General features: G+C 42.8%; 2 protein-coding genes across 7 annotated transcripts in view; one reads left to right on the plus strand and one right to left on the minus strand.

Moving 5' to 3' along the window:
• Nucleotides 1–4,386, minus strand: part of LOC135524193 (chromatin remodeling regulator CECR2-like) — a 66,243-nt gene extending 61,857 nt beyond the window's left edge. Inside the window, exon 1 of the mRNA XM_064951507.1 lies at nucleotides 4,114–4,386. Within this exon, the coding sequence (XP_064807579.1) occupies nucleotides 4,114–4,248 (135 nt within the window). The 5' untranslated portion in view covers nucleotides 4,249–4,386. The remainder of the gene's footprint in view (nucleotides 1–4,113) is intronic.
• On the plus strand, nucleotides 1–25,713 carry LOC135524192 (mitochondrial glutamate carrier 1-like). Of its 6 annotated transcripts, none has more exons than XM_064951503.1 (11): nucleotides 1–183; nucleotides 1,782–1,902; nucleotides 13,283–13,596; nucleotides 13,943–14,065; nucleotides 15,092–15,147; nucleotides 15,472–15,562; nucleotides 18,173–18,288; nucleotides 18,397–18,580; nucleotides 21,133–21,305; nucleotides 24,436–24,511; nucleotides 24,601–25,713. In XM_064951503.1, exons 3-11 carry the CDS (start codon nucleotides 13,577–13,579, stop codon nucleotides 24,740–24,742), a joined length of 981 nt encoding a protein of 326 aa, XP_064807575.1. In that variant the 5' UTR covers nucleotides 1–183; nucleotides 1,782–1,902; nucleotides 13,283–13,576; the 3' UTR covers nucleotides 24,743–25,713. The 6 variants fall into 6 exon arrangements, with proteins under 6 accessions (XP_064807575.1, XP_064807577.1, XP_064807576.1 ...); XM_064951502.1 differs by lacking the exons at nucleotides 1–183; nucleotides 1,782–1,902 and adding exons at nucleotides 9,447–12,132; nucleotides 12,297–12,488; XM_064951505.1 differs by lacking the exon at nucleotides 1,782–1,902.
• The last annotated feature ends 1,832 nt before the right edge of the window (nucleotides 25,714–27,545 follow it).

Raw genomic sequence — 27,545 nt, forward strand, 5'->3', positions numbered from 1 at the left:
TATGGAGTTAATCCGGAAAAAGTTTGACGTTGTAGGTGACTGAATTTTCGGTTCGTTTCGGTAGCCAAATGTGATGTACAAAACGGAACGATTTCTCCTACACACAGACGCTTTCAGGAAAAACTGCGCATTTGGTATGTAACTGAGAGTCTCCTCATTGAAAACATCCGAAGCTCTTCAAAGGTAAATTATTTTATTTATTTGGTTATCTGGTTTTTGTGAAAATGTTGCGTGCTAAATGCTACTCAAAATGCTAAGCTAGCTTAGCATACTCTTACACAAATTAGTCAATTGCTATGGTTCAAAAGCATATTTTGAAAATCTGAGATGACAGTGTTGTTAAGAAAAGGCTAAGCTTGAGAGCAGGCGCATTATTTTCATTTTATTTGCGATTTTCAGAAATCGTTAATGTTGCGTTATGCTAATGAGCCTGAGGCTTTAGTCACGATCCCGGATCCGGGATGGGGAGTTTCAAGAGGTTTAACACAGACACCCAGGAGAAATCCAGGAGAAATCCCTCAGAGGAACCCCTCTCTCCACACGACCAGTGAGGGGGCTCTCTCAAACCTACTCTGAACTGTGGAGTCATTCCAAACAGGTTGAACATAGTTTGAACATCCAAGCTGTGTGGACACATATCCTCAAGGCTTCGCAGATATAGAGCATTATAAACTACAACTCACATCCCAGAGGTAGGCCTAAAGGCTAAAATGCCTTCAATTAAAATATTGTAATTAGATTTAGTCTGGGCAACCGTTGATTTAGGCTACATATGTATACATACTGGTGAATACAGGAAGAGCTTGAAGTGATCTCCCAGAGTGCTTTGGCTCTCCGTTCAGTCAAGTGAGACACAGGTTTAGTCTCATCTCAGTTGATCATTTACTCCGGTTTGGTCATACGATCACCCCATTTAGCTAGCTAATTTGTCCTATTTAGCTGGCTTGCTGTTGCCGGCTAATTTGTCCTGGGATACAAACGTTGAGTTGTTATTTTACCTGAAATGCACAAGGTCCTCTACTCCAACAATTAAGCCACACAAAAGTCACCCGAATCGTTTCTAGTAATCTCTCCTCCTTCCAGGCCCCTTCTACGGCGATTGGCATCAAACTTTCATAATAAGGTGTTTTACCACAACTGGCCGACCTCAGTTAATCTTTCAATCACCCACGTGGGGATAACGAATAATGAGATGGCACATGGGTATCTACTTCTATAAACCAATGAGGAGATGGGAGAGGCAGGACTTGCATCGCGTTCAGCTTCACAAATAGAACGGACTTTTGTTTTTGTGCCTGGCAACGCTGACACTTGTTGGCGCACGCAAGTAGTGTGGGTGCAATGATCGAATAACATGGATATGAACATTTATTTTGCAACGCGAGCGGATTGGTAAGCATGTAACTGTGCTGCAGGCACCAATTTTTTTAAATGACTTTTACTAACACCGGCCATATTCAACAGGTGTCGAGCATTCATCAACTCATAAGTTATTCAGCACATTGTCACTACTCTGAAATCGGAGTAGATAGCCAGAGCAAATTTACAAACACACCCTAAATCTGTCGTTGCATTACAATATCACAGAAAGCTTGATTCTTTATAGACAGCTAAACAAGAGATTCACATAATAAGGAATTCCCCTAAACCACAATTTCCCATTGTAAAAGAGCTTTTAGTTATACAGACTTAACAAAACATGCTGAAAAGCTGCAGCGTTGTTCAATGTACATGTAAGCAGGTCAAATACCTGACCTATGGTTTGCGATGCTCCCACACAGGGACATAAAGCCTGTGAGAAGAGCCCTGTCTTCAGGCTACTCGACATTGAAGAGAGGGAAATGTGGGGACCCGGTGTCCAAGTAGGCTACATGTAGCTATGTGTGTGGGAAAACATCACAGGTGAGACATTTAACTTATTATAAAACAGACTATACTAAACTCCACTCACTATTTGTATCTGTATAGTCAGTTTGTTTGTTTTGTTGGTCTTGGCTAGCTCGCAATCACTCACATGACTGCTAGCACCTTTGTGAAAAGGGGCATAAGAGAAGCCCTACAATATTACGTTTTTCTAACAAAGTTAAGCACATTCTGAGAATAACTGTTTCCTTCCACATGTTAAGCAAATGCACCAGATAGTGTTATCAACTAAATTATTGTTTCAAAGACAGCACAATACAATCTGTACTCTCTACAATGTCTTCCAGCAATTAAAAGTGACAAAGACAGATTAGAGTATGCACACTCCCCTTTATATAATCCCAGAAGTATTTATTAAATGGAGGTAAACAGATTTTCACCACTTTAAGTGGCAAGTAGATTGAATTGGCTATATCAATTAAATGAAGGGCTTTGACATTAATTCAGAAATATAAGTAATACTCTTAACTTTATTGCCCATAGCACAATAGACGTGTGACCTTGGACAACAAGGAGTGTGCCTAACTAAGACATCAAATGTATAAATTAAAGTGTCACAAATCGGTGGCTCGGTTTATGGTGCGCATTTGCGTAGGACAAATCTGCTATCAAAACCTCACCATCACAGATGTAGTTATTGATATGCGTCAATGATTTACACGATCCATCAAATAAGATGTTCTTCGAAATCAGCTACATTGGATGCAGGCAAGGCAGCACAAATGATATGTGCCTAGTGATGCGGTTAAAGATAGATAGTCTATCGCTCGCAGTGGCTGCAAGACGCGCACCGCGTAAGACCCAATTGTGCAAAGCGGAGTTCTACAGAATCGGGGCGTTTGTATCATAATATCACTCGCCGATTGCGGCAATATTGTGTTTTATATTCACATGCATTCATATATATCATGTTAACAGTTTTAACAGATAATATCAACTTTCCTACAAACTAAAGGTGATGCTTCCCTCCCTATCCCTCATCCAATAACAAAGCGATGCCTGCGTGTGATTTTCACTCCCGAGAGAGGTGGGGGTGGATGGGTAATGGGGGCTGTTGACCTTACAAATTTACTTCAAGTCCCATCATTTTTCGATGGATCAAATAATCTCCATTATTGCATACTAAATCAGCCAAGCAGTGATCATTATGGAGCAGCAAACGGCACCACTGTTGTAATTGCTAGAAACCGATAAAGTTTAATTATGTAACAGAAGTGTAAAACGTTAAATTATTCCCACATAGTAAAGTAACGCGCGAAATGACCAACTAATGAACGCCGACGCTCGACATGCATTTATGTTTGCTTCATAGAAAACAGGAATTTTGAACGACGGCTTCATCATTCTAACGTTAAAACATGAGATAATAAAACAATGGCAGAATGTCAAATGCTACCCAAGCCAGATGGCTTGCTAGACAATAAACTCGAAACTCTCGTCATGAACTTGACTATTTGATAAAAACATGGCAACAGTGGATCAAAAGCGAGTAAGATACAACCTGCGGTAACAGTACCCTTTATTCACGTGCATGTGATTTATTGCGTTGAGTATTCGCTAAAGAGAACAGTTATGGCTCTCGTCTTAGTAAATTACACGTTGCAAATAGATATAACTTCGAGCTATTTCACGGTGATACAATATACATTTGTTTTAATCTAGAACTTGGTTAACGTTTGGACATAGACGTGCGATTTACTATGGATGGCCATAAACACGAGCGAAACGTTCGATTTCACCAAATGAAAACAAATGGATCCCACCACATGGTTTTGTTTCGGCTGGCAAGAACTAAACGTTAGCTATTTAATGTTATTATCAAAATACAACCATTGGTGTCGCTAACGTTACATGGCTTTTATACAAAGTAACAGCATTACATACCATGAAATACAACGTTCACGTTTATTTCAACTGGGACTTAATAACGAGTTTTCAAACATTCTGACTTAGCTAGCTACTGTAGGCACTTGCTAACTAGCTAGTCAGTAACGTTAGCTAACTTGGCTAGCAACAGTAGGTAAACAGAGAAGTTCTGAATAGTAAGATGAGCTATAACGTTAACTGTTGGTACTTTTCAACTACCCTACAAACGCATTCTACGAGGCAAAAATTGTTAATTGTAATTGCAGTCAAAAATAGAAAAAAAGTCTCCCAAAATTGAAAATGTATTTTCCAGAACTTCTTTACCTCAATTTCAAAGTCTGGTAGGTTGAATGCAGTCCTGAACAGCGAACAGAAGTGGGCTATGGCGGGGACTTCCCACCAAGACTGGATCTCTTCCACAGAAATTGTACATCCCTGGGACATTTTCGGACCGAACATTTCTTTCTCACATTAGAAATAATTTCCTCAAGGTTTGTGTAAAACCTCCTTAATTGAAACTTCCTTCAAATAAATTACAAAAGTTGCTGTTGATGTTCCATCCAGTCAGTTGCCATTACAACCCGGTCCGGATAGTGCTAGCAAGTTACAATCTGTTTCAATCAGAATTTCACAAGAGCTGAACAGATGGGGTGGTGCTACCACCTCAGCGCAAGGAGGGGTGTTTTGTTACTTACGCAGCGTATTAAAATGTACAAAAATCCACCAAGCATTTATAATACCCATCAAAATATTTGTTTACTTGCAATTCTACTTAAATTAATGTATATTGGTGCTAGCATTTTATTATCTGGTTTATTTGTTTTGTTTATGCTATCTTCAGCAGACATCCACCACCACCTCGACGTGATAGACCAGTCCCTATTTAAAGGGTATGCTACTGATTTCAGAATGGTCTTTCAAAAGTACGGTATCTGCATAAAAATTGTGAGTGCTTCTTCTGTTGCGCGTTTTCAAGAGTTGAAGCAAAGTGGCAGGTGCATTTACATGGACTTACATTTATTTGATCATTGGACCGTATTTTGGATGTTGCTTTTCTTTTGTTTTGTCCTCCCTGGTCCAGTTAGGATGAGTTAGGTAATAATCTCCTTATTCAACTCCTATTATAGGCCAGCAATTAGCCTTCATATTTCAAATTGCAGTTTATATAAAAGCACAGTAAGTGTATATTTGTTAGCTAGTATAGTGAGGAAAAGGTTTTGAATACATTTGTTTTGTAACGGCAGTCTCCTTCAATGGAGAGTAAGTACGTTTAGAATCTAAAGCGGTGGCTCCCTCCATCGCAGGAAGGGGAAAGCGCATGTAGCCTAAAGGAGAGAAGTGTGCACTGATCAGGAGGTGAGTGACCACTGGCCTGAGACGCTGTCATTTTGTCTCTCTGAACTACCATTATAGGGCGGCTATCTTAATGGACTACCATAATAACATAGCATAATTCACCATTTATAAGTAGGCTACACAACTTTACAATGGATTGAAGACAAAGGTCAATACTGCAATTTTCAGACTACAACCATCTGTTTAACATTTTCCATATTGCCATATTCAATAACAAATGGAAACTGCCCTTCGATTTAAACTAGCTATATTCTATTATATTCAATCAATGAGGCAAAAACATTCGAGGAACAAAGTGGCTCAGACACAAGAGGCATGTAAAATAAAACAAAAATGTATTTGTCACATGCGCGAATACAACAGGCGTAGCCTTAACGCGAAATGCGTACTTAAAAGCCCTTAACCAACAATGCAGATAATAAAAAAGAAAGTAACACAATAAAATAGCAATAATGAGGCTATATACAGGGGGTACCATTACCCTGTCAATGTGCAGGGTACAGGTTAGTTGAGGTAATTGAGGTAATATGTGCATTTGGGTAGGGTTAAAGTGACTATGCATAGATAATACACAGCAAGTAGCAGCAGCTAAAAAAGGGGGTCAATGCAAATAGTATAGCCATTTTGATTAACTGCTTAGCAGTCTAATGGCTTGGGGGTAGAAGCTGTTAAGTAGCCTTTTGGACCAAGACTTGGCACTCCGGTACTCCTTGCCATGCGATAGCAGAGAGATCTATGACTAGTGTGGCTGGAGTCTATGAAAATGTTTTGGCCCTTATAACAATGCCTGGTATAAAGGTCCTGGATGTCAGGAAACTTGGCCCCAGGGATGTACTGGGCCATAAGCACTACCCCCCGTAGCTCCTTGCTGTCAAATACAGAGCAGTTGTCATACCAAGTGGTGATGCATCTAGTCAGGACATTCTCGATGGTGCAGCTGTAGAACGTTTTGAGGATCCGAGGACCCATGCCAAATTTTTTCCGTCTCCTGAGGGGGGAATAGGTGTTGTCTTGCCCTCTTTGCGACTGTCTTGGTGTGTTTGGACCATGATAGTTGGTCAGTGATGTGGACGCCAAGGAACTTGAAGCTTTCAACCCGCTCCACTACAGCCCTGTCGATGTGAATGGGTGCGTGCTCGGCCCCCCTTTTCTTATAGTCCACAATCAGCTCTTTTGTCTTGCTCACATGGACGGAGAGGTTGTTGTCCTGGCACAACACTCACAGGTCACTGACCTTCTCCCTGTAGGCTGTCTCATCGTTGTCGGTGATCATCAGCAAACATAATGATGGTGTTGGAGTCATGTGTCGCCATGTGGTTGTGGGTGAACAGGGAGTACATGGGGGGATGAAGCGCCCACCCCTGAGGGTCCCCAGCGCTGCAGATGTGTTGTTGCCTACCCTTACCACCTGGTGGCGGCCTGTCAGGAAGTCCAGGATCCAGTTGCAGAGGGAGGTGTTTAGTCACAGGGTCCTTAGCTTAGTAATGAGCTTTGAGGACGCTATGGTGTTGAACGCTGAGCTGGAGTCAACAAACAGAATTCTCACGTAGGTGTTCCTTTTATCCAGGTAGGAAAGGCTAGTGTGGAGTGCAATGGCGATTGCGTCATCTGTGGATCTGTTGGGGCCGTATGCGAATTGTAGTGGGTTTCTGGGATGATGGTGTTGATGCAGCCTTTCAAAGCACTTCATGATGTGAGTGCTATTGGCCAGTACTCATTTAGGCAGGTTACCATGACGTTCTTGGGCACAGGGACTATGTAATCACACAGTTGTCTGCAACAGCTGGTGCTCTCATGCATTGTTCAGTGTTGGTTGCCTTGATGCAAGCAAGAAGGCATCTGGTAAGCTCGCGTCACTGGGCAGGGACTTCTGACAATCACGGCTTATAAAGGGAAAACCAGCCACATTGCGGACACCGAAGCCTCACTCCCAGACAAACTTAACACGCTCTCTGCCCGCTTTGAGGAAAACAACACAGAGCTGCGTCATGTGCCCCCGCTGCTCACAAGGACTGTGGCTCCCAATCTCTGTAGCCGCTGTGAGAAGGACTTTCAAATGTGTTAACCCTCACAAGGCTGCCATCCCGGATGGCATACCAAGCCGTGTCCTCAGTGCATGCGTAGACCAGCTGGCTGGGGTGTTTACGGACATATTCAACCTCTCTCTATTCCAGTCTGTTGACCCCACTTGCTTCAAAATATCCACCATTGTTCCTGTATCCAAACAAGATGAAGTAACTGAACTAAATTACTCTTGCCCCGTAGCACTCACCTCTGCCACAATGAAGTGTTTTGAGAGGCTAGTCAAGGACCATATCCCCTCCACCTTGCCCGACATCCTAGACCCACTACAATTTGCATACCGTCCCAACAAATCCACATACAATGCAAACGCTCTTGCATTGCACACCATCCTATCCAACCTGGACAAGAGGAATACCTATGTGACAATGCTGTTCATCAACTACAGCTCTGCTTTCAACACTAGTTCCCTCCAAGCTTGTCACTAAGCTCAGGGCCCTGGGTCTGAACTCCTTCCTGTGAAATTGTGTCCTAGACTTCCTCGGTGGTGAGAGTAGGCAGCAACACCTCCACCACACTGATCCTCTACACGGAGGCTTCCCAGAGGTGTGTGCTCAGACCCCATTCACTCATGACTGCGTGGCTATGCACGACTCCAACTCAATCATAGAGTTTGCTGATGACACAATAGTGGAAGGCCTGATTACCATCCACAACGAGACAGCCTACAGGCAGGAGGTTAGAGCCCTGGCGAGTGGTGCCAGGATAATAACCTCTCCCTCAATGTAAAAAATAAATAAATATTTTTAAAAAGTCAAAGCCGGGACAGAAAGACTTAAAAACAGCTCCTATCTCCAGGCCATCAGACTGTTGAACAGCCATCACCAGCCAGCTACCTGCTCGGTACTCTGTCCTGCACCTTGAGACTAATGCATTATGTACAGTGCCTTTTCGGAAAGGATTCAAACCCCTTGACTTATTCCACATTTTGTTACATTACAGCCTTATTCTAAAATGGATTGAATGAATTTATGGACATGATTTGGAAAGGCACACGCCTGTCTATATAAGGTCCCACAGTTGGCAGTGCATGTCAGAGCAAAATCAAGCCATGAGGTCTAAGGAATTGTCCGTAAAGCTCTGAGACAGGATTGTGTCGAGGCACAGATCTGGGGAAGGGTACCAAAAAATGTCTGTAGCATTGAAGGTCCCCAAGAACACAGTGGCCTCCATCATTCTTAAAAGGAACAAGTTTGGAACCACCAAGACTATTCCAAGAGCTGGCCGCCCGGCCAAACTGAGCAATCGGGGGAGAATGGCCTTGTTCAATGAGGTGACCTAAAACCCGGTGGTCACTCTGACAGAGCTCCAGAGTCCCTCTGTGGAGATGGGAGAACCTTTCAGAAAGACAACCATCTTTGCAGCAATCCACCAATCAGGCCTTTATGGAAGAATGGTCAGACGGAAGCCACTGCTCAGTAAAATGTACATGACAGCCCGCTTGGAGTTTGTCAAAAGGCAACTAAAGGACCCTCAGACCATGGGAAACAAGATTTTCTGGTCTGATAACCAATATTGAACTCTTTGGCCTGAATGCCAAGAGCCACATCTGGAGAACCTGGCACCATCCCTATGGTGAAGCATGGTGGTGTCACCATTATGCTGTGGAGATGTTTTTCAGCGGCAGGGATTGGGAGAGTAGTCAGGATCGAGGTAAAGATGAATGGAGCAAAGTACAGAGCAATCCTTGATGAAAACCTGCTCCAGACCGCTCAGGAACTCCACCTGGGGTGAAGGTTCACCTTCCAACAGCACAATGACCCTAAGCACACAGCCAAGACAACGCATAAGTGGCTTCAGGACAGGTCTCTGAATGTCCTTGAGTGGCCCAGCTAAAGCCCGGACTTGAACCCGATCTAACATCTCTGGAGAGACCTGAAATAGCTGTGCAGCGACACTCTCCATCCAACCTGACAGAGCTTGAGAGGATCTGAAGAGAATGGGAGAAACTCTTCAAATACAGGCGTGCCAAGCTTCTGTGTCATACCTAAGAAGACTCAAGGCTGTAATAGCTGCTAAAGGTGCTTCAACAAAGTACTGAGTAAAGGGTCTGAATACTTATGTAAATGTAATAGTTATTTTATTTGTAATACATTTGCAAAAATGTCCAAAAACCCTATGTTTGCTTTGTCATTATGGGGTATTGTGTGTAGATTGATGAGGGGGAAAAACTATTTAAAACATTTTCGATTAAGGCTGTAACGTGACAAAATGTGGAAAAAGTCAAGGGGTGTGAATACTTTCCGAATGCACTGTGTATTCTGTAGAGTAATTGAACGCTGACAACTTCATATTCTGTTTATATATCATTGTTTATTCATTGTGTATGTACACTGGGTATGCCAAAAATATGGAACATCTTCCTAATATTCAGATGCACCCCCACCTCTTTTACCCTCAGAACAGCCTCAATTCGTCAGGCCATGGACTCTAAAAGGTGTCAAGCGTTCCACAGGGATGCTGGCCCAGTTTGATGCCAACGCTTCCCACAGTTGTGTCAAGTTGGCTGGATGGCCTTTGGGTGGTGGTCATTCTTGATACACACAAGAAACAGTCGAGCGTGAAAAACCCAGCAGCGTTGTAGTTCTTGACACAAACCGGTGCGCCTGGCACCTACCAATTTTCTCAAGGCTTAAAGATCTTTCTTTAACCTGTCTCCTCCCCTTAATCGACACTGATTGTAGTGGATTTCACAAGTGACATCAATAAGGATTTTTGTTTATTATTTGTATTGTATTTGTGAGACATTCTACTGCATCGTTGAAGTTAGAAACACAATTTTGCTGCACCTGCTATAACACCAGCAAATCTGTGTACGCGACCAATACATTTTGATTTTGAATTTAATTTGATTAGGGCTGGGGTTGATTGAGAAGTCACCTCCGGGCTAGGCGGTGGACAGCTTTCACAGTGCTGTCAATGGTGTGATGGGCTTAGGTCCCCTGGGAGCCTCTGTGCCCCTTCAGTGCTGCCATGTTGCTAGGAGACAGATAGATCCTGACTGCCTGTTGTCCCGTGTGGCTGTGGTCGAGCTTAGGTAGCCGACTCATTTTAGAACGTGGACTTTGTTCAATGATCCAGGCTCTTTCAGAACAGCCAGTCACAACTCTCAGAGGGGATCAACAACATGCCATCTATGTGCCTCAAAACGACTATCCAATACCATGTCATGCAGCTCACTAGCTTTGTCCTAATATAGACTGACCATTGTTTTAAGATTAAAAGACCATGCATGATTACAAATAATTAGTCACCTCAGTGAGCATGATCTTTGTCATCATGTAGTTTGCGTTGAATTCCAGTTGATTGTGTAAGCACTCTAGCTGCAAGGGACAAACTTGTGTAAGTACACTATAGTCGGGCTTTTCTGAGTACTGTCTATGTGTAACCTTATAGGACATTGATTGATGAAACTGAGGCAATAGGAAAGGAATGGATCATGCATCCAACCCCAGGTTTGTCATCAATATCATACCCATGACATTGTCAGTGATGACTTTGTCTACTGTTCCTCTGGACGTACTTGTGCAGTATTTGAGCCAGAACTCACTGACTCTATATGGCCAAACAAAATATCGCTGGAATATGAATACATTACATAATCACAGTCTACTCTATGAAAACAATGAAATCCTCTTTACCAGGAGTTAAGGGGTGTCCAGTGTTTGTAACCTGACACCAGGCAGTCTGGGGCCACATTTACCCACTGTGACACACTGGTGTGAGAGCTGCTCTCTCATTGGCGCTTTCTGAAAGGCTCAACGGCCAGCTCAGAGAAGACAAGTCCTCTCCTCCACAAAAAGACCATCCATAATGCTTCCACTCTTACAACGACCTTGTCATTGTGGAAGAAAATAAACACTCGATAATAACAAATGTAAACATAAAGTTGTAGATAGGCAATAACAGGGGTTGCAACCACTGTCTTGTTATGGCAATTGACAATTTAGTCCAGTCTGTCTCAATTTAGTCCAGTCTGTCTGCATGCAGAATGTATAACATGAAGCTCACACCCGTTTCCACCTGAGTTTCACAGACTCTCTGACTTGTGTACCACTCCAAAAGATAAGAAAAAATGTCCTACCAGCTTGTGTTTTTCTCTCTTGTAATTTATGCCCTTTTAAACATTTGTCTTTGTACTCTAACGTGACAACAGATTGTAACCCAAACATCCATCGAAAAGCACCATTTACTTTTGGAATGCAAGTATTTGCCAGTTGATGTGACTAATTTTCAATGTCAGAAGTTGTTTTCTCATGAACATAAATCAATACTAAAATCCATAGTTATATAAATCAGTTGGGGCAAGACAGGGTGGAGCTTGTGTTAGTGGAATCAGTTGTTGCAGTAATGCTGTGAGTTGCTGTTATTCCATTGATTGTTTCAGTTATATATTATTCTTACAATTTATTTTTTAAATGTTTTTGTTAAATGTTTTGTTGTTTTAATTGAATTTTAAATATCAGTGTCTCTTTCAGTTGTGGCTCATATTGGGTCTCTGTAGTATTATGTCATGCTTGTGCTGCTACTGAATAGGCTCTCTCATACATAAAGTGCCTTTGTATTGCAGCTCAGGTTTTTGTGGATTATAATAGCAATATTTTTGCACAGTCAGCATGGTATGTGAGTGGAGAGTTCAGTTTCTGTAGCTTTGTGGTGTGACTATAGGCAGAGTTTATGTCGCGTTGCGTTAGTGCATAGCTGTGTTGCCGGGGCTGTGTCACAGTGAGTCACCACAAGAGGGAGGGACTTAGGCAGGAGGACAATGCTGGTGTTTGTGCAACGGCCCCTGAGTGGCGACTAGGTCTCTCAGATCGCTCTCGCTTGAATACCATTGCTGCACACATTGTTGAAGCGAAAGAAAAGTGGACAGCTTGATCCTGCTTGTGGGATGCACTGAGAGGGGTAAGTTCCCCATTGCTATCTTTCTTATGAAAAAATAATGAAAAATGTCAGACTTAAAACAAGCTATGTTGTCTGAGCTCGATGAGCTGGTGCAGTTTGGAGAAGTTGGGGCTTTTGGGTTTGAGGTTGGCGTGGGGTAGACGCTCTTGTCTGTGTTTTGGCAGGGGACTAGTGTGAAAGGAGCGGAGCTGAAAGAAAGTTTCACAGAGAGGCTCAGTGAAAGGCATGTGCAGAATGTGATTGGGCACTAGAAATGCAAGTACAGAGCTGTAGTAAGAGAGGGATCAAGAGGAACGGTTCAAAAGAGGAGGATGGTTGTGGTGAAAGATAAGAACTGAGGAGAAATCAACAGAAAGGTGAGAGATGGAGAAAGGTGAATTGATTGTATTTTAATAGGAAGAGAGAAGCGAGGACAGAGGGAAGGTTTACTGAGGTAAAAATAGACTGAAGGGGAATGGAGGGGGGGAGATTAAGAGGGAGATTAATTAGGGAGCTGAGAGAAGGAAGTAAGGAGAGAAAAAAATTAAGAAAGGGTAAGGGGACACAGAGGAGAAGAGGGTAATTTTTGAGGTGGGAACACCTGATGTCAATTTTAGATCTTGGGTAATATTATCTATAATAATGTTGTACAGGCCAGCTTCTGGAAATCATTGTTGGCAGAAAAAAAGTTGTCAAACCAATGTTACAAGTTTTCGTACATGGCAAAAATAAATATTTCAGTTCTGCCCTATGTAGATCAAATAGTCTTATCCCTTTTCGCAATAAGATTAGAGAGACTTAAACATGTGGGAGACCCAGGAAATTCTGCCTCAGTATTATGACTGACCTGCCTGGGTAACAGACGTGTTTGTGCTAACCTTCAACTCCTTGTCCAATGCCAACATGACAAGGAGTGGCATGATGGCGCAAACAGATCTGGGACCCTGGTAATGAATGACCAAGATGGGCTTCAATTAATAACCAGGATGGGCTTCAGAATTCTGATTCAGTTTGTGGACATTACATTTCTGCAATACCCTATTGCTATAAAGAGTTGTCACTGCAGTTCAGAGAGTTAACACAGAGATAAAAGGACCTCTGTATGATACTGAGGTATGGGAAAAGGTAACCTGACCCATGTAATTGGTGTGGCCTTGCTCTTTTGGAACAGACAGGAACCACTTGTATTCCTGTGTAGCACAGCAGAGCAGGAAGACTGGCCAGAGGACACCGGTTAAGTTCAGGTGGTGGGTGCCACATTATAGCGGAGAGGAACCCCAATGGTTCCCCACTGTGGAAGAACAGACACCACATTGATACCATAGAGGCGGCAAGCTGCATTTGTGCTGGAGTCAGGTGGGCCGGTAAGGGTACGGTAGTGGTGACACCTTGGGGCTGAGCAGGTGTGCCGATCGGAGGAGGAGGAAGGAAACTGACGTGGGCCTGGAGCCCAGTGACAGCCAGGATGGCCGAGCAGAAAGTTAGGTACACAATTACAATATCTCTTCACCTAGAACCTTGAGGAGTCAATCTAACAATAGTGAAAGGAGAAAACATTTTGTTTTTCCCTAAGTTAACATTGTGCATTTATCAACTGTTTATGTCTGTCTTTCCGTGTATGTATGTATGTATGTATGTATGTATGTATGTATGTATGCATGTATGCATGTATGCATGTATGCATGTATGTATATGTATGCATGTATGCATGCATGCATGCATGCATGCATGCATGCGTTCCTCTTTGTCTGGGTGTTTTGCATGGATATGTTTCCCTCTGTCGGCTTGCGTGGGTGTGTGTGCTTGTGTTTTGTGGTTTCCATCTCCGCAGCCTACCTGCTAAGCTGATTAATGGGGGCGTGGCAGGGCTGGTGGGTGTGACCTGTGTGTTTCCTATTGATCTGGCTAAGACCCGCCTACAGAACCAGCAGGGAGCCCGAGTCTACACCGGGATGTGAGTACTGCCTTGGCTCCTCTTTTATTTTATCCACACAAGGGACTTGAGACACTTCCTGTCCTGACTCGCACCAGGAATTTGAGGTCTTTGAGACGGGGAGACGCTCCTTTTGAAAGAGGGAGTTTACCCTTGTGGGACGAATACAGTTTATTGAATTGGAAGAAAGAGAATTGTTCTGTTTGACTCATATACACACAGTAATTGTTTACAAGTAATCCGACTAAGCTGTCCATGAGGGCAGATTAGGTCAAATGTGTTTTTGCACATCTGCATTCAAAACAATTATTTGGTGGTGTATTGGTGAGCGCTATATTTACAGAGTGGCTTTCACAATAAATCCGACAGGGAAAAAAGCTTATTCCTGGCTCAATAGTATTACTTCTTGACATTCTTGGCTCTACTGGTTGTCTAGTCCAGACAGCTATTTATCTCTATACATCTGTACAGATAAGACAGTGCTATGGCAACAGGGTTGAGTGGGCATTGTGCCTATAGTTACCTTGGTGAAGACAGAATGTTGGCCCAGTGAGTTACTGGTTGGCACAGGAGTGATCCTTTGGCATCCTGACTACACATGGTCTTTTAATTAAGTAACAATCTAGTAGCTGCTCATGAAGTTGATCACATCAATGTAAAATCAAAATTGTGAACGAACCAATTAAAGGAAAGTGTCCATCAATTATGTTTGTGTTTGTAGCTGTGTTTAAGTGATACCAAACAACCAACATTCAACTATGTAGGGTTTCTGTTAAGATTGGCAAGACACTGTATTGTAAGGAAATGCAAATTACATACATGGTATTCATTTTAATTTTTTTATTATTATTAAATATTAAAACATACAATCTACTTGCAGTGAAGCCGCTCAACATTTACATAACATTCAGGTATTCATTGTTTATGCATGGTCAATAAGCATCAGTTATCAATGTTATAAAATAAATCATGAATTTCAAGGATGGAATTCTTCAGAAAGTTCACCCAAACTGATTTTACTTTAATATTTCTCCTTTTTATGTGAAGGCTGGACTGTTTGACGAAGACAGTTAAGATGGAAGGCTACTTTGGGATGTATAGAGGTACTATTTCCCTGGATTCATGTAATGTACAATGATGTGTTTTGAGTTTAGCTAACACTGCCTAAATTGACATAACTGCAGTAAACCTTGTTTTGTACTTTTTTTTAAAGTATTTTTTAAATGGATTTTATTTAACCTTTATTTAACAAGGCAAGTCAGTTAAGAACAAATTCTTATTTACAATGACGGCCTACCAATCAAGCACTTACAGTTAGTAACTAACCTAGAGCTAATCATATGGAAGTGCAGCGCAGGGGAAGGTTTTGTGTATGACGTTAACTGTAGTTTGTGTTGCTATACTCCATTACCCCTCCCCCTCCCCAGGTGCAGTAGTGAATCTCACTCTTGTCACACCAGAGAAAGCCATCAAACTGGCAGCAAATGATATCTTCAGACAGAAACTCTCCAAGGATGGGTAACTCACATTTAGTCCTAGAACAGCACCTACACTTTTCACAATTCAACTGATACTTAAACTGAAAGACTTTTTGGGGCCGGGGACCCCTTTTGTGATAGCAATTTCATCAGGGACCCCCTCATAATCAGCATATAGGGAGTTTTATTATGACTTCGGCAGTGCGTCGCCAGGAGGAACAAAGTTTTGGGCCCTGGGAAGGAACATTTTAAGGCACACCTCTTGGCATCAGAGAGAAAATGTTGCAGTTCAAGCTGATTTCCTGCAATTCTACAGATTTTGTCATGTGGCAGAGAGATGTTTTGGAGTTGCAGCTTTAAGGTAATATCCTGCAATTTGTACATATTTGTCCTTGAGGCAGAGAGAAAAGAAATACAGTGCATTTATGACCAAAAAATTGGGTGAGGAAAACAGAATTGATAATTGGTGGAGTACTGTGGATACCAATATCCCTCACAGACCCATGTTGCCCAGGATTAAGAACATAAATTGTAGATGAATAATATTACATTCTATTGTATTACACCCTCTAAACTTATTCCACGGATCCCTTGGCCAGACTTTGTTTCAAGCAGCTGTAACAACAATATTTTTGGTTATGAAAATATAATTCACAGCGGTTAAGATGGTACAATGATTCTCCACACTATACTAGCTTATTTTGTCACAAACTGAAATTAGGCGAATTACTAGAGTTTTAGCAACCAGGAAATGGCGGAGTGATTTCTGCATAGCGCAACTTTAATTGAAAACAATCACAGTAAGGTACTTAATTGTTACCCAGAAACAATTTTATATTGAGATAAAAACAGCTGCATTGGACCCCACCTTGAGAACCTCTGCTTTAAAGTACTTACAGTTGAAGTCGGAAGTTTACATACACTTTACACCACATTTAAACTCAGTTTTTCACAATTCCTGACATTTAATACTAGTAAAAATTCCCTGTCTTAGGTCAGTTAGGATCACCACTTTATTTGAAGAATGTGAAATGTCAGAATAAAAGTAGGGTGATTTATTTCAGCTTTTATTTCTTTCATCACTTTCCCAGTGGGTCAGATGTTTACATACACTCAATTAGTATTTGGTAGCATTGCCTTCAAATTGCTTAACTTGGGTCAAACATTTAGGGTAGCCTTCCACATGCTTCCCACAGTAAGTTGGGTGAATTTTGGCCCATTCCTCCTGACAGAGCTGGTGTAACTGAGTCAGGTTTAGGCCTCCTTGCTCGCACACTCTTTTTCAGTTCTGACCACAAATTTTCTATAGGATTGAGGTCAGGGCTTTGTGTTAGCCACTCTAATACCTTGATTTTGTTGTCCTTAAGCCATTTTGCCACAAGTTTGGAAGTATGCTTGGGGTCATTGTCCATTTGGAAGACCCATTTGTGACCAAGCTTTAACTTACTGACTGCTGTCTTGAGATGTTGCTTCAATATATACACCTAATTTTCCTCCCTCATGATGCCATCTATTTTGTGAAGTGCACCAGTCCCTCCTGCAGAAAAGCACCCCCATAACATGACGCTGCCACCCCCGTGCTTCATGGTTGGGATGGTGTTCTTTGGCTTGCAAGCCTCCCCCTTTTTCCTACAAACACAACGATGGTCTTTATGGCCATTATGGCGATTTTTGTTTCATCAGACCAGAAGACATCTTTCCAAAAAGTATAATCTTTGTTCCCACGTGCAGTTGGAAACGAGTCTGGCTTTTTTTATGGCGGTTTTGGAGCAGTGGCTTCTTCCTTGCTGAGCGGCCTTTCAGGTTATGTCGATATAGGACTCGTTTTACTGTGGATATAGATACCTTTTTGTACCCGTTTCCTCCAGCATCTTCAGAAGGTCCTTTGCTGTTGTTCTGGGATTGATTTGCACTTTTCGCTTCAAAGTATGTTCATCTCTAGGAGACAGAACATGTCTCCTTCCTGAGCGGTATGACGGCTGCGTGGTCCCATGGTGTTTATACTTGCGTACTATTGTTTGTACAGATGCACGTGGTACCTTCAGGCATTTGGAAATTGCTCCCAAGGATGAACCAGACTTGTGGAGGTCTACAATATTTTTTCTGATGTATTGACTGATTTCTTTTGATTTTCCCATGATGTCAAGCAAAGAGGCACTGAGTTTGGTAGGCCTTGAAATACATCCACAGGTACACCTCCAATTGACTAAAATGATGTAAATTAGCCTATCAGTAGCTTCTAAAACCATGACATAATTTTCTGGAATTTTCCCAGCTTTTTAAAGGCACAGTCAATTTAGCATATGTAAACTTTTGACCCACTGGAATTGTGATACAGTGAATTAGAAGTGAAATAATCTGTCTGTAAACAATTGTTGGAAAAATTAGATGTCCTAACCAACTTCCAAGAGTGGTTGAAAAAACTATTTTTAATGACTCCAACCTAAGTGTATGTAAACTTCCAACTTCAACTGTATTCATGAAAAAAGGTCATCAAGTGGATAATCCTTAGTTAACATAACATTAATGTAATAAAGTCAGACGATCGAAGGTGCTATTCCTGCAGTGCACTGTGTCTATTTATCAGAATGGTGGTGCCATTGCTTTGTGTTATTTATTACCCTGCTAACCCTGTAATTTTGTCCCACAGGAAGTTGCCCCTATGGGGGGAGATACTGGCAGGATGTGGGGCGGGGACGTGTCAGGTGATAGTGACCACACCCATGGAGATGCTCAAGATCCAGTTGCAAGACGCAGGAAGGTTGGGTGAGTTCTGTGAACCATTTGTCCTTAGGCCACAGCTGTCTGTGCTAGGCAGTGATAATGACTCTGCTGCTGAAGTTTTTTGACACTGATGTGGTGCGTGCGTGACAGCTGCCATAACCAGAGTGGTCCAAGCACCCACTGCAGCTCCTGGTCCAGCGCCGTCATTGGTGGCCCCCCCTACAGCCCAGCCAGCCCCACCACCACGGACCACTGCCATCCGAATCACCCTGGAGCTACTGAAAACACGCGGCCTGCCTGGCCTCTACCGGGGAGCAGGAGCCACATTGATGAGGTCATCTCTCTGTTTCTCTCAAATTCACATAGGCAACAGCATACAAAGTCAAACACTGAATTAATGATATTAGACAAACTGTGTGTGTGTGTCAAACGCACGCACGCACTCACTCACTCACTGACTTGTTCACTCCTTGTGTGCCAAGCACAAACAAACACACATGCACACAAACATGTTTCTGTTGCTCAGTTCTGAGTAATCCTGAACTGAGGTAACCTGCTAGACTCACTGTCAGGCCTGATTTGTCTCATTGTCTCATTACTGGTGATTAGTTCGTGGCAAAGACTTTCAGATTTACTTCTGGTGAAGGCTACCTCATTTACGTACACCACATATCGCATCCCTCTTTTCAACATTTGACATTTTTTGGAAATAAGTTGTCTCTTACACTAAGCACTGTACATAGAATGTATCTCGGGTCTGACTGGCACACTGGCTTATCAAGCCCAAAATACAGTACCAGTCAAAAGTTTGGATACGCCTACTCATTCAAGGGTTTTTCTTTATTTTGTACTATTTTCTACATTGTAGAATGAAAGTGAAGACATCAAAACTATGAAATAACACATATGGAATCATGTAGTAACCAAAAAGTTGTTAAACAAATCAAAATATATTTTAGATTCTTCAAAATAGCCACGATTTGCACACTCTTGGCATTCTCTCAACGAGCTTCATGATGAATGCTTTTCCAACAGTCTTGAAGGAGTTCCCACATATGCTGAGCACTTGTTGGCTGTTTTTCCTTCACTCTGCAGTCCAACTCATCACAAACCATCTCAATTGGGTTGAGGTCGGGTGATTGTGGAGGCCAGATCATCTGATGCAGCACTCCATCACTCTCCTTGGTTAAATAGCTCTTACACAGCCTGGAGGTGATTTTTGGGTCATTGTCCTGTTGGGAAAAAAATGATAGTCCCACTAAGTGCAAACCAGATGGGATGGTGTATCGCTGCAGAATGCTGTGGTAGCCATGCTGGTTAAGTGTGCCTTGAATTCTATTATTTATTTATTTATTTATTGTGTGCATTTTTACCCCTTTTTTCTCCCCAATTTCGTGGTATCCAATTGTTGTAGTAGCTACTATCTTGTCTCATCGCTACAACTCCCGTATGGGCTCGGGAGAGACGAAGGTTGAAAGTCATGCGTCCTCCGATACACAACCCAACCAGCCGCACTGCTTCTTAACACAGCGCACATCCAACCCGGAAGCCAGCCGTACCAATGTGCCAGAGGAAACACTGTGTACCTGGCAACCTTGGTTAGCGCTCACTGCGCCCGTCCCGCCACAGGAGTTGCTGGTGCGCGATGCGACAAGGACATCCCTACCGACCAAGCCCTCCCTAACCCGGACGACGCTAGGCCAATTGTGCGTCGCCCCTCCCGGTCGCAGCCGGTTACGACAGAGCCTGGGCGCGAACCCAGAGTCTCTGGTGGCACAGCTGGCGCTGCAGTACAGCACCCTTAACCACTGCGCCACCCGGGAGGCAGTGCCTTGAATTCTAAATAAATCACTGACAGTGCCACCAGCAAAGCACCATTACACCTCCTCCTCCATGCTTCACGGTGGGAACCACACATGCGGAGATCATCCGTTCACCTACTCTGCGTCTCAGAAAGACACTGGGTTGTTACCAAAAATCTAAAATTTGGACTCATCATACCATCATACTCATCATAAGGACAGAATTCTACCGGTCTAATGTCCATTGCTTGTGTTTCTTTGCCCAAGCAAGTCTCTTCTTATTATTGGTGTCCTTTAGTAGTGGTTTCTTTGCAGCAATTCAACCATGAAAGCCTAATTCATGCATTCTCCTCTGAACAATTGATGTTGATGTGTCTGTTACTTGAACTCTGTGAAGCATTTATTTGGGCTGCAACCTGAGGTGCAGTTAACTCTAATGAACTTGTCCTCTGCAGCAGTCCTCATGAGTCAGTTTCATCATAGCGCTTGATGGTTTTTGCGAATGCACTTGAAGAACCTTTCAAAGCTCTTGAAATGTTCCACATTGACTGACCTTCATGTCTTAATGTAATGATGGACTGTTGTTTCTCTTTGCTTATTTGAGCTGTTCTTGCCATACTATGGACTTGGTCTTTTACCAAATAGGGCTATCTTCTGTATACCCCTCCTACCTTGCACAACACTGGCTGATTGGCTCAAACGCATTTATGAAGGAAAGAAATTCCACAAACTAACTTTTAACAAGGCACACCTGTTAAAGGTGACTACCTCATGAAGCTGGTTGAGGAATGCCAAGAGTGTGCAAAGCTGTCATCTAGGCAAATGGTGGCTATTTTGAAGATTCTCAAATATAAAATATATTTTGATTTAACACTTTCGGTTACTTCATGATTCCATATGTGTTATTTCATAGTTTTGATGTCTTCACTATTATTCTACAATGTAGAAAATAGTCAAAATAAAGAAAAATCCTGTAATTAGTAGGTGTGTCCAAGCTTTTGACTGGTACTGCAAACTAATAGGTTCTTGCAGTGTTGATCCTCCTGTGGACTGAGCCATACCTCTGTTATTTTTCATTTTCCAGGGACGTCCCTTTCTCTATGATCTACTTCCCGATGTTCGCCAACCTGAACGCGCTGGGCCGAGGAGGGCCGAGTAGCCATGGAGACCTGCAAGAGCGGGCCCCCTTCCTGCAGTCCTTCACGGCAGGCTGCACAGCCGGATCAGTGGCAGCTGTAGCTGTCACACCACTGGACGGTGAGAGAGACAGAGGCAGGGAAGGGCTGGGGGAGCCCCATAAAGCAGATATAAACCTCTGTATTCTCAGTGTCATTCAGTAATGTACACGTTATTCAGTCGCAGTACATGTTGTAATGCACACAGTAAGACCATCTAATCCTTATGTACAGTGGCAAGAAAAAGTATGTGAACTTGGAATTACCTGGATTTCTGCAGAAATTATTCAGAAAATTTGATCTGATCTTCATCTTAGTCACAACAAAACAAACACAGTGTGCTTAAACTAATCACACACACATTATTGTATTTCTCTTGTCTATATTGAATACATCATTTAAACATTCACAGTGTAGGTTGGAAAAAGTATGTGAACACACACAAAATTTGAGTTTGCTATTCACAAGAAGCATTGCCTAATGTGAACCATTCCTCAAATAAAAGAGATCTCAGAAACCTAAGATTAAGAATTGTTGACTTGCAAAAAGTTGGAAAGGGTTACAAAAGTATCTCTAAAAGCCTTGATGTTCATCAGTCCACGGTAATACAAATTGAAAGTTCAGCACTGTTGCTACACTATCTGTGGACATTTTAAAATAAAGTGGAATTGTTTGTGAGGAACACACAACACTATGTGTGGAGAAAAAAAGGCACAGCACAACGACATCAAAACCTCATCCCAGCTGTAAAGTATGGTGGAGGGAGCATCATGGTTTGGGGCTGCTTTGCTGCCCCTGGGCCTGGACAGTTTGCTATCATCGACGGAAAAATGAATTCCCAAGTTTATCAAGATATTTTGTAGGAGAATATAAGGCTATCTGTCCTCCAATTGAAGCTCAACAGACGTTGGGTGATGCAACAGGACAACGACCCAAAACACAGAAGTAAATCAACAACCGAATGGCTTCATCAGAAGAAAATAAGCCTTCTGGAGTGGCTCAGTCAGAGTCCTGACCTCAACCCGATTTAAAATGCTGTGGCATGACCTCGAGAGCGGTTCACACCAGACATCCTAAGTACACTGCTAAAAAAAATAAAGGGACACTAAAATAACACATCCTAGATCTGAATGAATTAAATATTCTTATTAAATACTTTTTTCTTTACATAGTTGAATGTGCTGACACCAAAATCACACAAATGATCAATGGAAATCAAATTTATCAACCCATGGAGGTCTGGATTTGGAGTCACACTCAAAATTAAAGTGGAAAACCACACTACAGGCTGATCCAACTTTGATGTAATGTCCTTAAAACAAGTCAAAATGAGGCTCAGTCGTGTGTGTGGCCTCCACGTGCCTGTATGACCTCCCTACAACGCCTGGGCATGCTCCTGATGAGGTGGCGGATGGTCTCCTGAGGGATCTCCTCCCAAACCTGGACTAAAGCTTCCGCCAACTCCTGGACAGTCTGTGGTGCAACGTGGCGTTGGTGGATGGAGTGAGACATGATGTCCCAGATGTGCTCAATTGGATTCAGGTCTGGGGAATGGGCGGGCCAGTCCATAGCATCAATGCCTTCCTCTTGCAGGAACTGCTGACACCCCCCAACCACATGAGGTCTAGCATTGTCTTGCATTAGGAGGAACCCAGGACCAACCGCACCAGCATATGGTCTCACAAGGGGTCTGAGGATCTCATCTCGGTACCTAATGGCAGTCAGGCTACCTCTGGCGAGCACATGGAGGGCTGTGCGGCCCCCCAAAGAAATGCCACCCCACACCATGACTGACCCACCGCCAAACCGGTCATGCTGGAGGATGTTGCAGGCAGCAGAACGTTCTCCACGGCGTCTCCAGACTCTGTCATGTCTGTCACATGTGCTCAGTGTGAACCTGCTTTCATCTGTGAAGAGCACAGGGTGCCAGTGGCGAATTTGCCAATCTTGGTGTTCTCTGGCAAATGAAAAACGTCCTGCACGGTGTTGGGCTGTAAGCACAACCCCCCCTGTGGACGTCAAGCCCTCATACCACCCTCATGGGAGTCTGTTTCTGACTGTTTGAGCAGACACATGCATATTTGTGGTCTGCTGGAGGTCATTTTACAGGGCTCTGGCAGTGCTCCTCCTGCTCCTCCTTGCACAAAGGCGGAGGTAGCGGTCTTGCTGCTGGGTTGTTGCCCTCCCACAGCCTCCTCCACTTCTCCTGATGTACTGGCCTGTCTCCTGGTAGCGCCTCCATGCTCTGGACACTACGCTGACAGACACAGCAAACCTTCTTGCCACAGCTCGCATTGATGTGCCATCCTGGAAGAGCTGCACTACCTGAGCCACTTGTGTGGGTTGTAGACTCCGTCTCATGCTACTACTAGAGTGAAAGCACCGCCAGCATTCAAAAGTGACCAAAACATCAGCCAGGAAGCATAGGAACTGAGAAGTGGTCTGTGGTCCCCACCTGCAGAACCACTCCTTTATTGGGGGTGTCTTGCTAATTGCCTATAATTTCCACCTGTTGTCTCTTCCATTTGCACAACAGCATGTGACATTTATTGTCAATCAGTGTTGCTTCCTAAGTGGACAGTTTGATTTCACAGAAGTGTGATTGACTTGGAGTTACATTGTGTTGTTTAAGTGTTCCCTTTATGTTTTTGAGCAGTGTATATTGCTGAACTGAAACAGTTTTGTAAAGATGAATGGTCCAAAATTCCTCCTGACCGTTGTGCAGGTCTGATCCGCAACTACAGAACATGTTTGGTTGAGTTTATTGCTGCCAAAGGCGGGTCAACCAGTTATTACACTGTGAATGGTTACACGGTGTGTTCAATAAAAACATGAAAACGTATAATTGTTTGTGTTATTAGTTTAAGCAGACTGTGTTTGTCTATTGTTGTGACTTAGATGATCAGATCAAATTTTATGACCAATTTATGCAGAAATCCAGGTAATTCCAAAGGGTTCACATACTTTTTCTTGCCACTGCAGATGTCGAACAGGGACAGTTTGTAAGGTCTGAGTCCTGTGTTGGGGTTGCAGAGGCTATTGAATTTACTTAGGGGATTACAATTAAATGATACCCCAAGTGCAGTGGAATGAACTACGGTATTATCAATAACTCAAGAATCCCAGAGCACAATGATACCCACATTGTCTGTACTTTATAAAGGGTAGTTGAGTTGACATTGATGTCTGTGTGTGTGTGTGTTTGTTGGCAGTCATAAAGACACGTATACAGACCTTGCAGAAGGGGGAGGGGGAGGACACATACCGTGGCATTGTTGACTGCACACGGTAAGGCATGCACCGGAAAACCCACACGTTTGCTGCTCCAATGTGTGTGTAAACCTTTCACTGACAGCAGGTTTCTCACCTTTCCATAGGCGGATCTGGAGTAAAGAGGGCCCAGCAACATTCCTCAAAGGGGCGACATGTCGCGCTCTGGTCATTGCCCCTCTCTTTGGCATCGCACAGGGGGTCTACTTTCTGGGCGTAGGAGAGCAGTTGCTAGGGCTACTGGAATAGCAGCAGAATGTGACCCTTTACAGTATAGAACATACTGCTTCATTCACCAGTGAAAGTGAATGGTGGGAGAGAGGAGTGTAGCCCTAACTGTATGAGCACTGAGTGCATGGAGAGAAAGACCGAAAGAGGGAGGTCACAATCAGCTAACCAAATGATGAGGAAGAGAGTGAAGGATGATGGGGAGGCTCTAACTGCTAACATGGGAAACAACATTGCACACTAATTATGTTTGTCTAGATTTCTAAAATGTGTAAGCAGGGTTCTATAGGTTAAATAGGCTTCTAAGTGTATATGTACGTGACTAATCTGGAGGTGTGTCTCAGCCAGGTTGGTGTCTTAGGGTTGTACTTTCAACTTGAGAGCCAACTCTCCATGGTTCTTATGCAGAAGGGTCCTTGAGTTTGCCATCACTAAGGAAGTTGCCAAGCTATCGTGTTATTTGAGTGACAAAACCCTCTTGAAATTTGATTTCAAACTATCAAATCTTTTTATGAATGTTTTATAATGTTGACTACATTGCCATGTTTGATGAGAAGTCTAAACTAGAACTTGGCCCGCATTTCAAAGCAAATGGTTCACCTTTCACAGAGATATCCTTTTTGTTTTGTTTTATGAAAAAGGACTTAACCTCCACATTAGCTCGGTGAGTTGCTTTCCCATCCGTGAGTCCAGAGTTGTAATCTTGGACTCGTCCTGTGTCAAGCACTGCCAGTTAACTGTATAGGGTCAGTTGTTAATGCTTTAATCCTATCTCTGTACTGTAACCTGCTGAACAGCCAGGCTCCTCTCCTACAGTTTAGACTGCTGGGCCTGCACTCTGAGGCCTTACCTTCCTGTTCCCCACAACTCTGAGGCTCGGAAGCAAACCTCCTCTAGCTGTATTACTGTTAGCTTAACTTTTTTAATGCTTCTATGAATGACATGTCAGTTCACACAATAAAAATAATAAAAATAAAGCCTTATTTTGCTGATGGAGTCTCTTGTCCAAAACATTTAAATCATAACATTTGGAATTCAGCATAATTGTTGAAAGTGTTCAAATGTCTGTATTGATATACAATTTAGTGAAGCCTATGACAAGATCCATTTTAAAGCAGGTTCTTGTAAACTCTCTATGGTGTAAATTCACGAGGTGTTTTGTACATTTTTAAAGCCGAACGCTACATTTTATGATGGGTCTGGAATAACCATTTTAGTATTAATTGGAGAGAACTGCAAATGAAATTACTGAATATTCACATTTCTGTATGTATTATTATTAATCACATTGGTAAGTAACAATGAAAGACATCCATTCTCTAATCCACTATATTCCCATTCAACACTAAATATACACACACAACCATCAAACTGAATACAGCAGCAGCCACCCTTTTAGGAGTTTGGACACCTTACGGAAAACAAAAAATACCTTGATTGTTCCGCAAGGGAAGGTAAAGGGACAATCGACACGAAACAAAAATATAAACGCAACATGTTCAAGTTTTGGTCCCATGTTTAATGAGCTGAAATAAAAAAATCCCACAAATTTTCCATTCGCACAAAGTTTTTATTTCTCTCAAATTGTGCACAAATTTGTTTATATCCCTGTTAGTGAGCATTTTTTGTTTGCCAAGCTAATCCTTCCACCTGAGGAATGTCAAGAAGCTGATTACACAGGTGCACCTTGTGCTGGGGACAGTAAATGCCACAGATGTTTCAAGTTTTTCGGGAACGTGCAATTAGCATGCTGACTGGAGGAATATCCACCAGAGCTGTTGCCAGAGAATTTGTTCATTTTTCTACCATAAGCTGCATCCAACGTAGTTTTAGAGAATTTGGCAGTATGTCCAACCGGCCTCACTACTGCAGATCACCTGTAACCACGTCAGCCCCTCACATCGTGTCCCATAAACAAGTTTCTTACTTTGGAATATCCTAGAGATAAGTGCTTGAAGTTGGGAAGATGGAGATGACCATGGTGTTCTTTTCCATGTTTAACCATTCCCTCAGAAAACAAACATTCTGGGTGTCACAGAGACCGGGTGTTCTTAGGCTCTGCTCAACTTTCCACATATCCAGTCCAAATAAGAGGCTTGTCCACAGTAGCACATCCAATGATACCTTAACCTTTGTCTCCATCAGCATCATCTGTTAATCCTAAAAATGTATGGTTCAGGTTGGCACGGAAAAGAGCCACTCTAACCTCAGGCATCATCTGTCAGAGAGGAAACAGAGAGGACCCAGTGAATACCTCATCTCTCCCGGTACTGCTCACGATAGTCATCAACAGAGCTCACAAAGGCATATTCAGGTAGTTAAGATGAGCTGGATTACTTAATTTCAAATCGACCCCATCCAGTTGGAGTTGTACCCAAGACATACTCGGGTTAGTGCTTGGGGTATTTGTACTGAGATTTCTAACCCCTAATCTGCATGATAGGTAAATAAAGTACCTGCTGAGGCAAGAGGTCAGGCCTGCTCTCCAGGGTGTTGGCTACCTTGATCTTCCCATTATCGTTGTACATCTTAATGCCTCCAGAGTTAATACAAGCCGCAATCAATCATGAAAAAGTGAACAGAAGCCAAAAAAATAGAGGTCACTCTCAACAAAGTATCCCTAACAATATAACTCCAATGCTTCCCATAGTTCTATCAAGTTGGCTGGATGTCTTTTGGGTGGTGGACCATTCTTGATGAGTTAAAAACCCAGCATTGTTGCAGTTCTTCATGAACTTAAACCGGTTCGCCTGGCACCTACCAACATACCCCGTTCAAAGGCACTTAAATCTTTTGCCTTGCCCATTCACCCTCTGAATGGCAC

This window comes from Oncorhynchus masou, chromosome 31, assembly GCF_036934945.1.
Source record: "Oncorhynchus masou masou isolate Uvic2021 chromosome 31, UVic_Omas_1.1, whole genome shotgun sequence".
Lineage (NCBI taxonomy): Eukaryota > Metazoa > Chordata > Actinopteri > Salmoniformes > Salmonidae > Oncorhynchus > Oncorhynchus masou.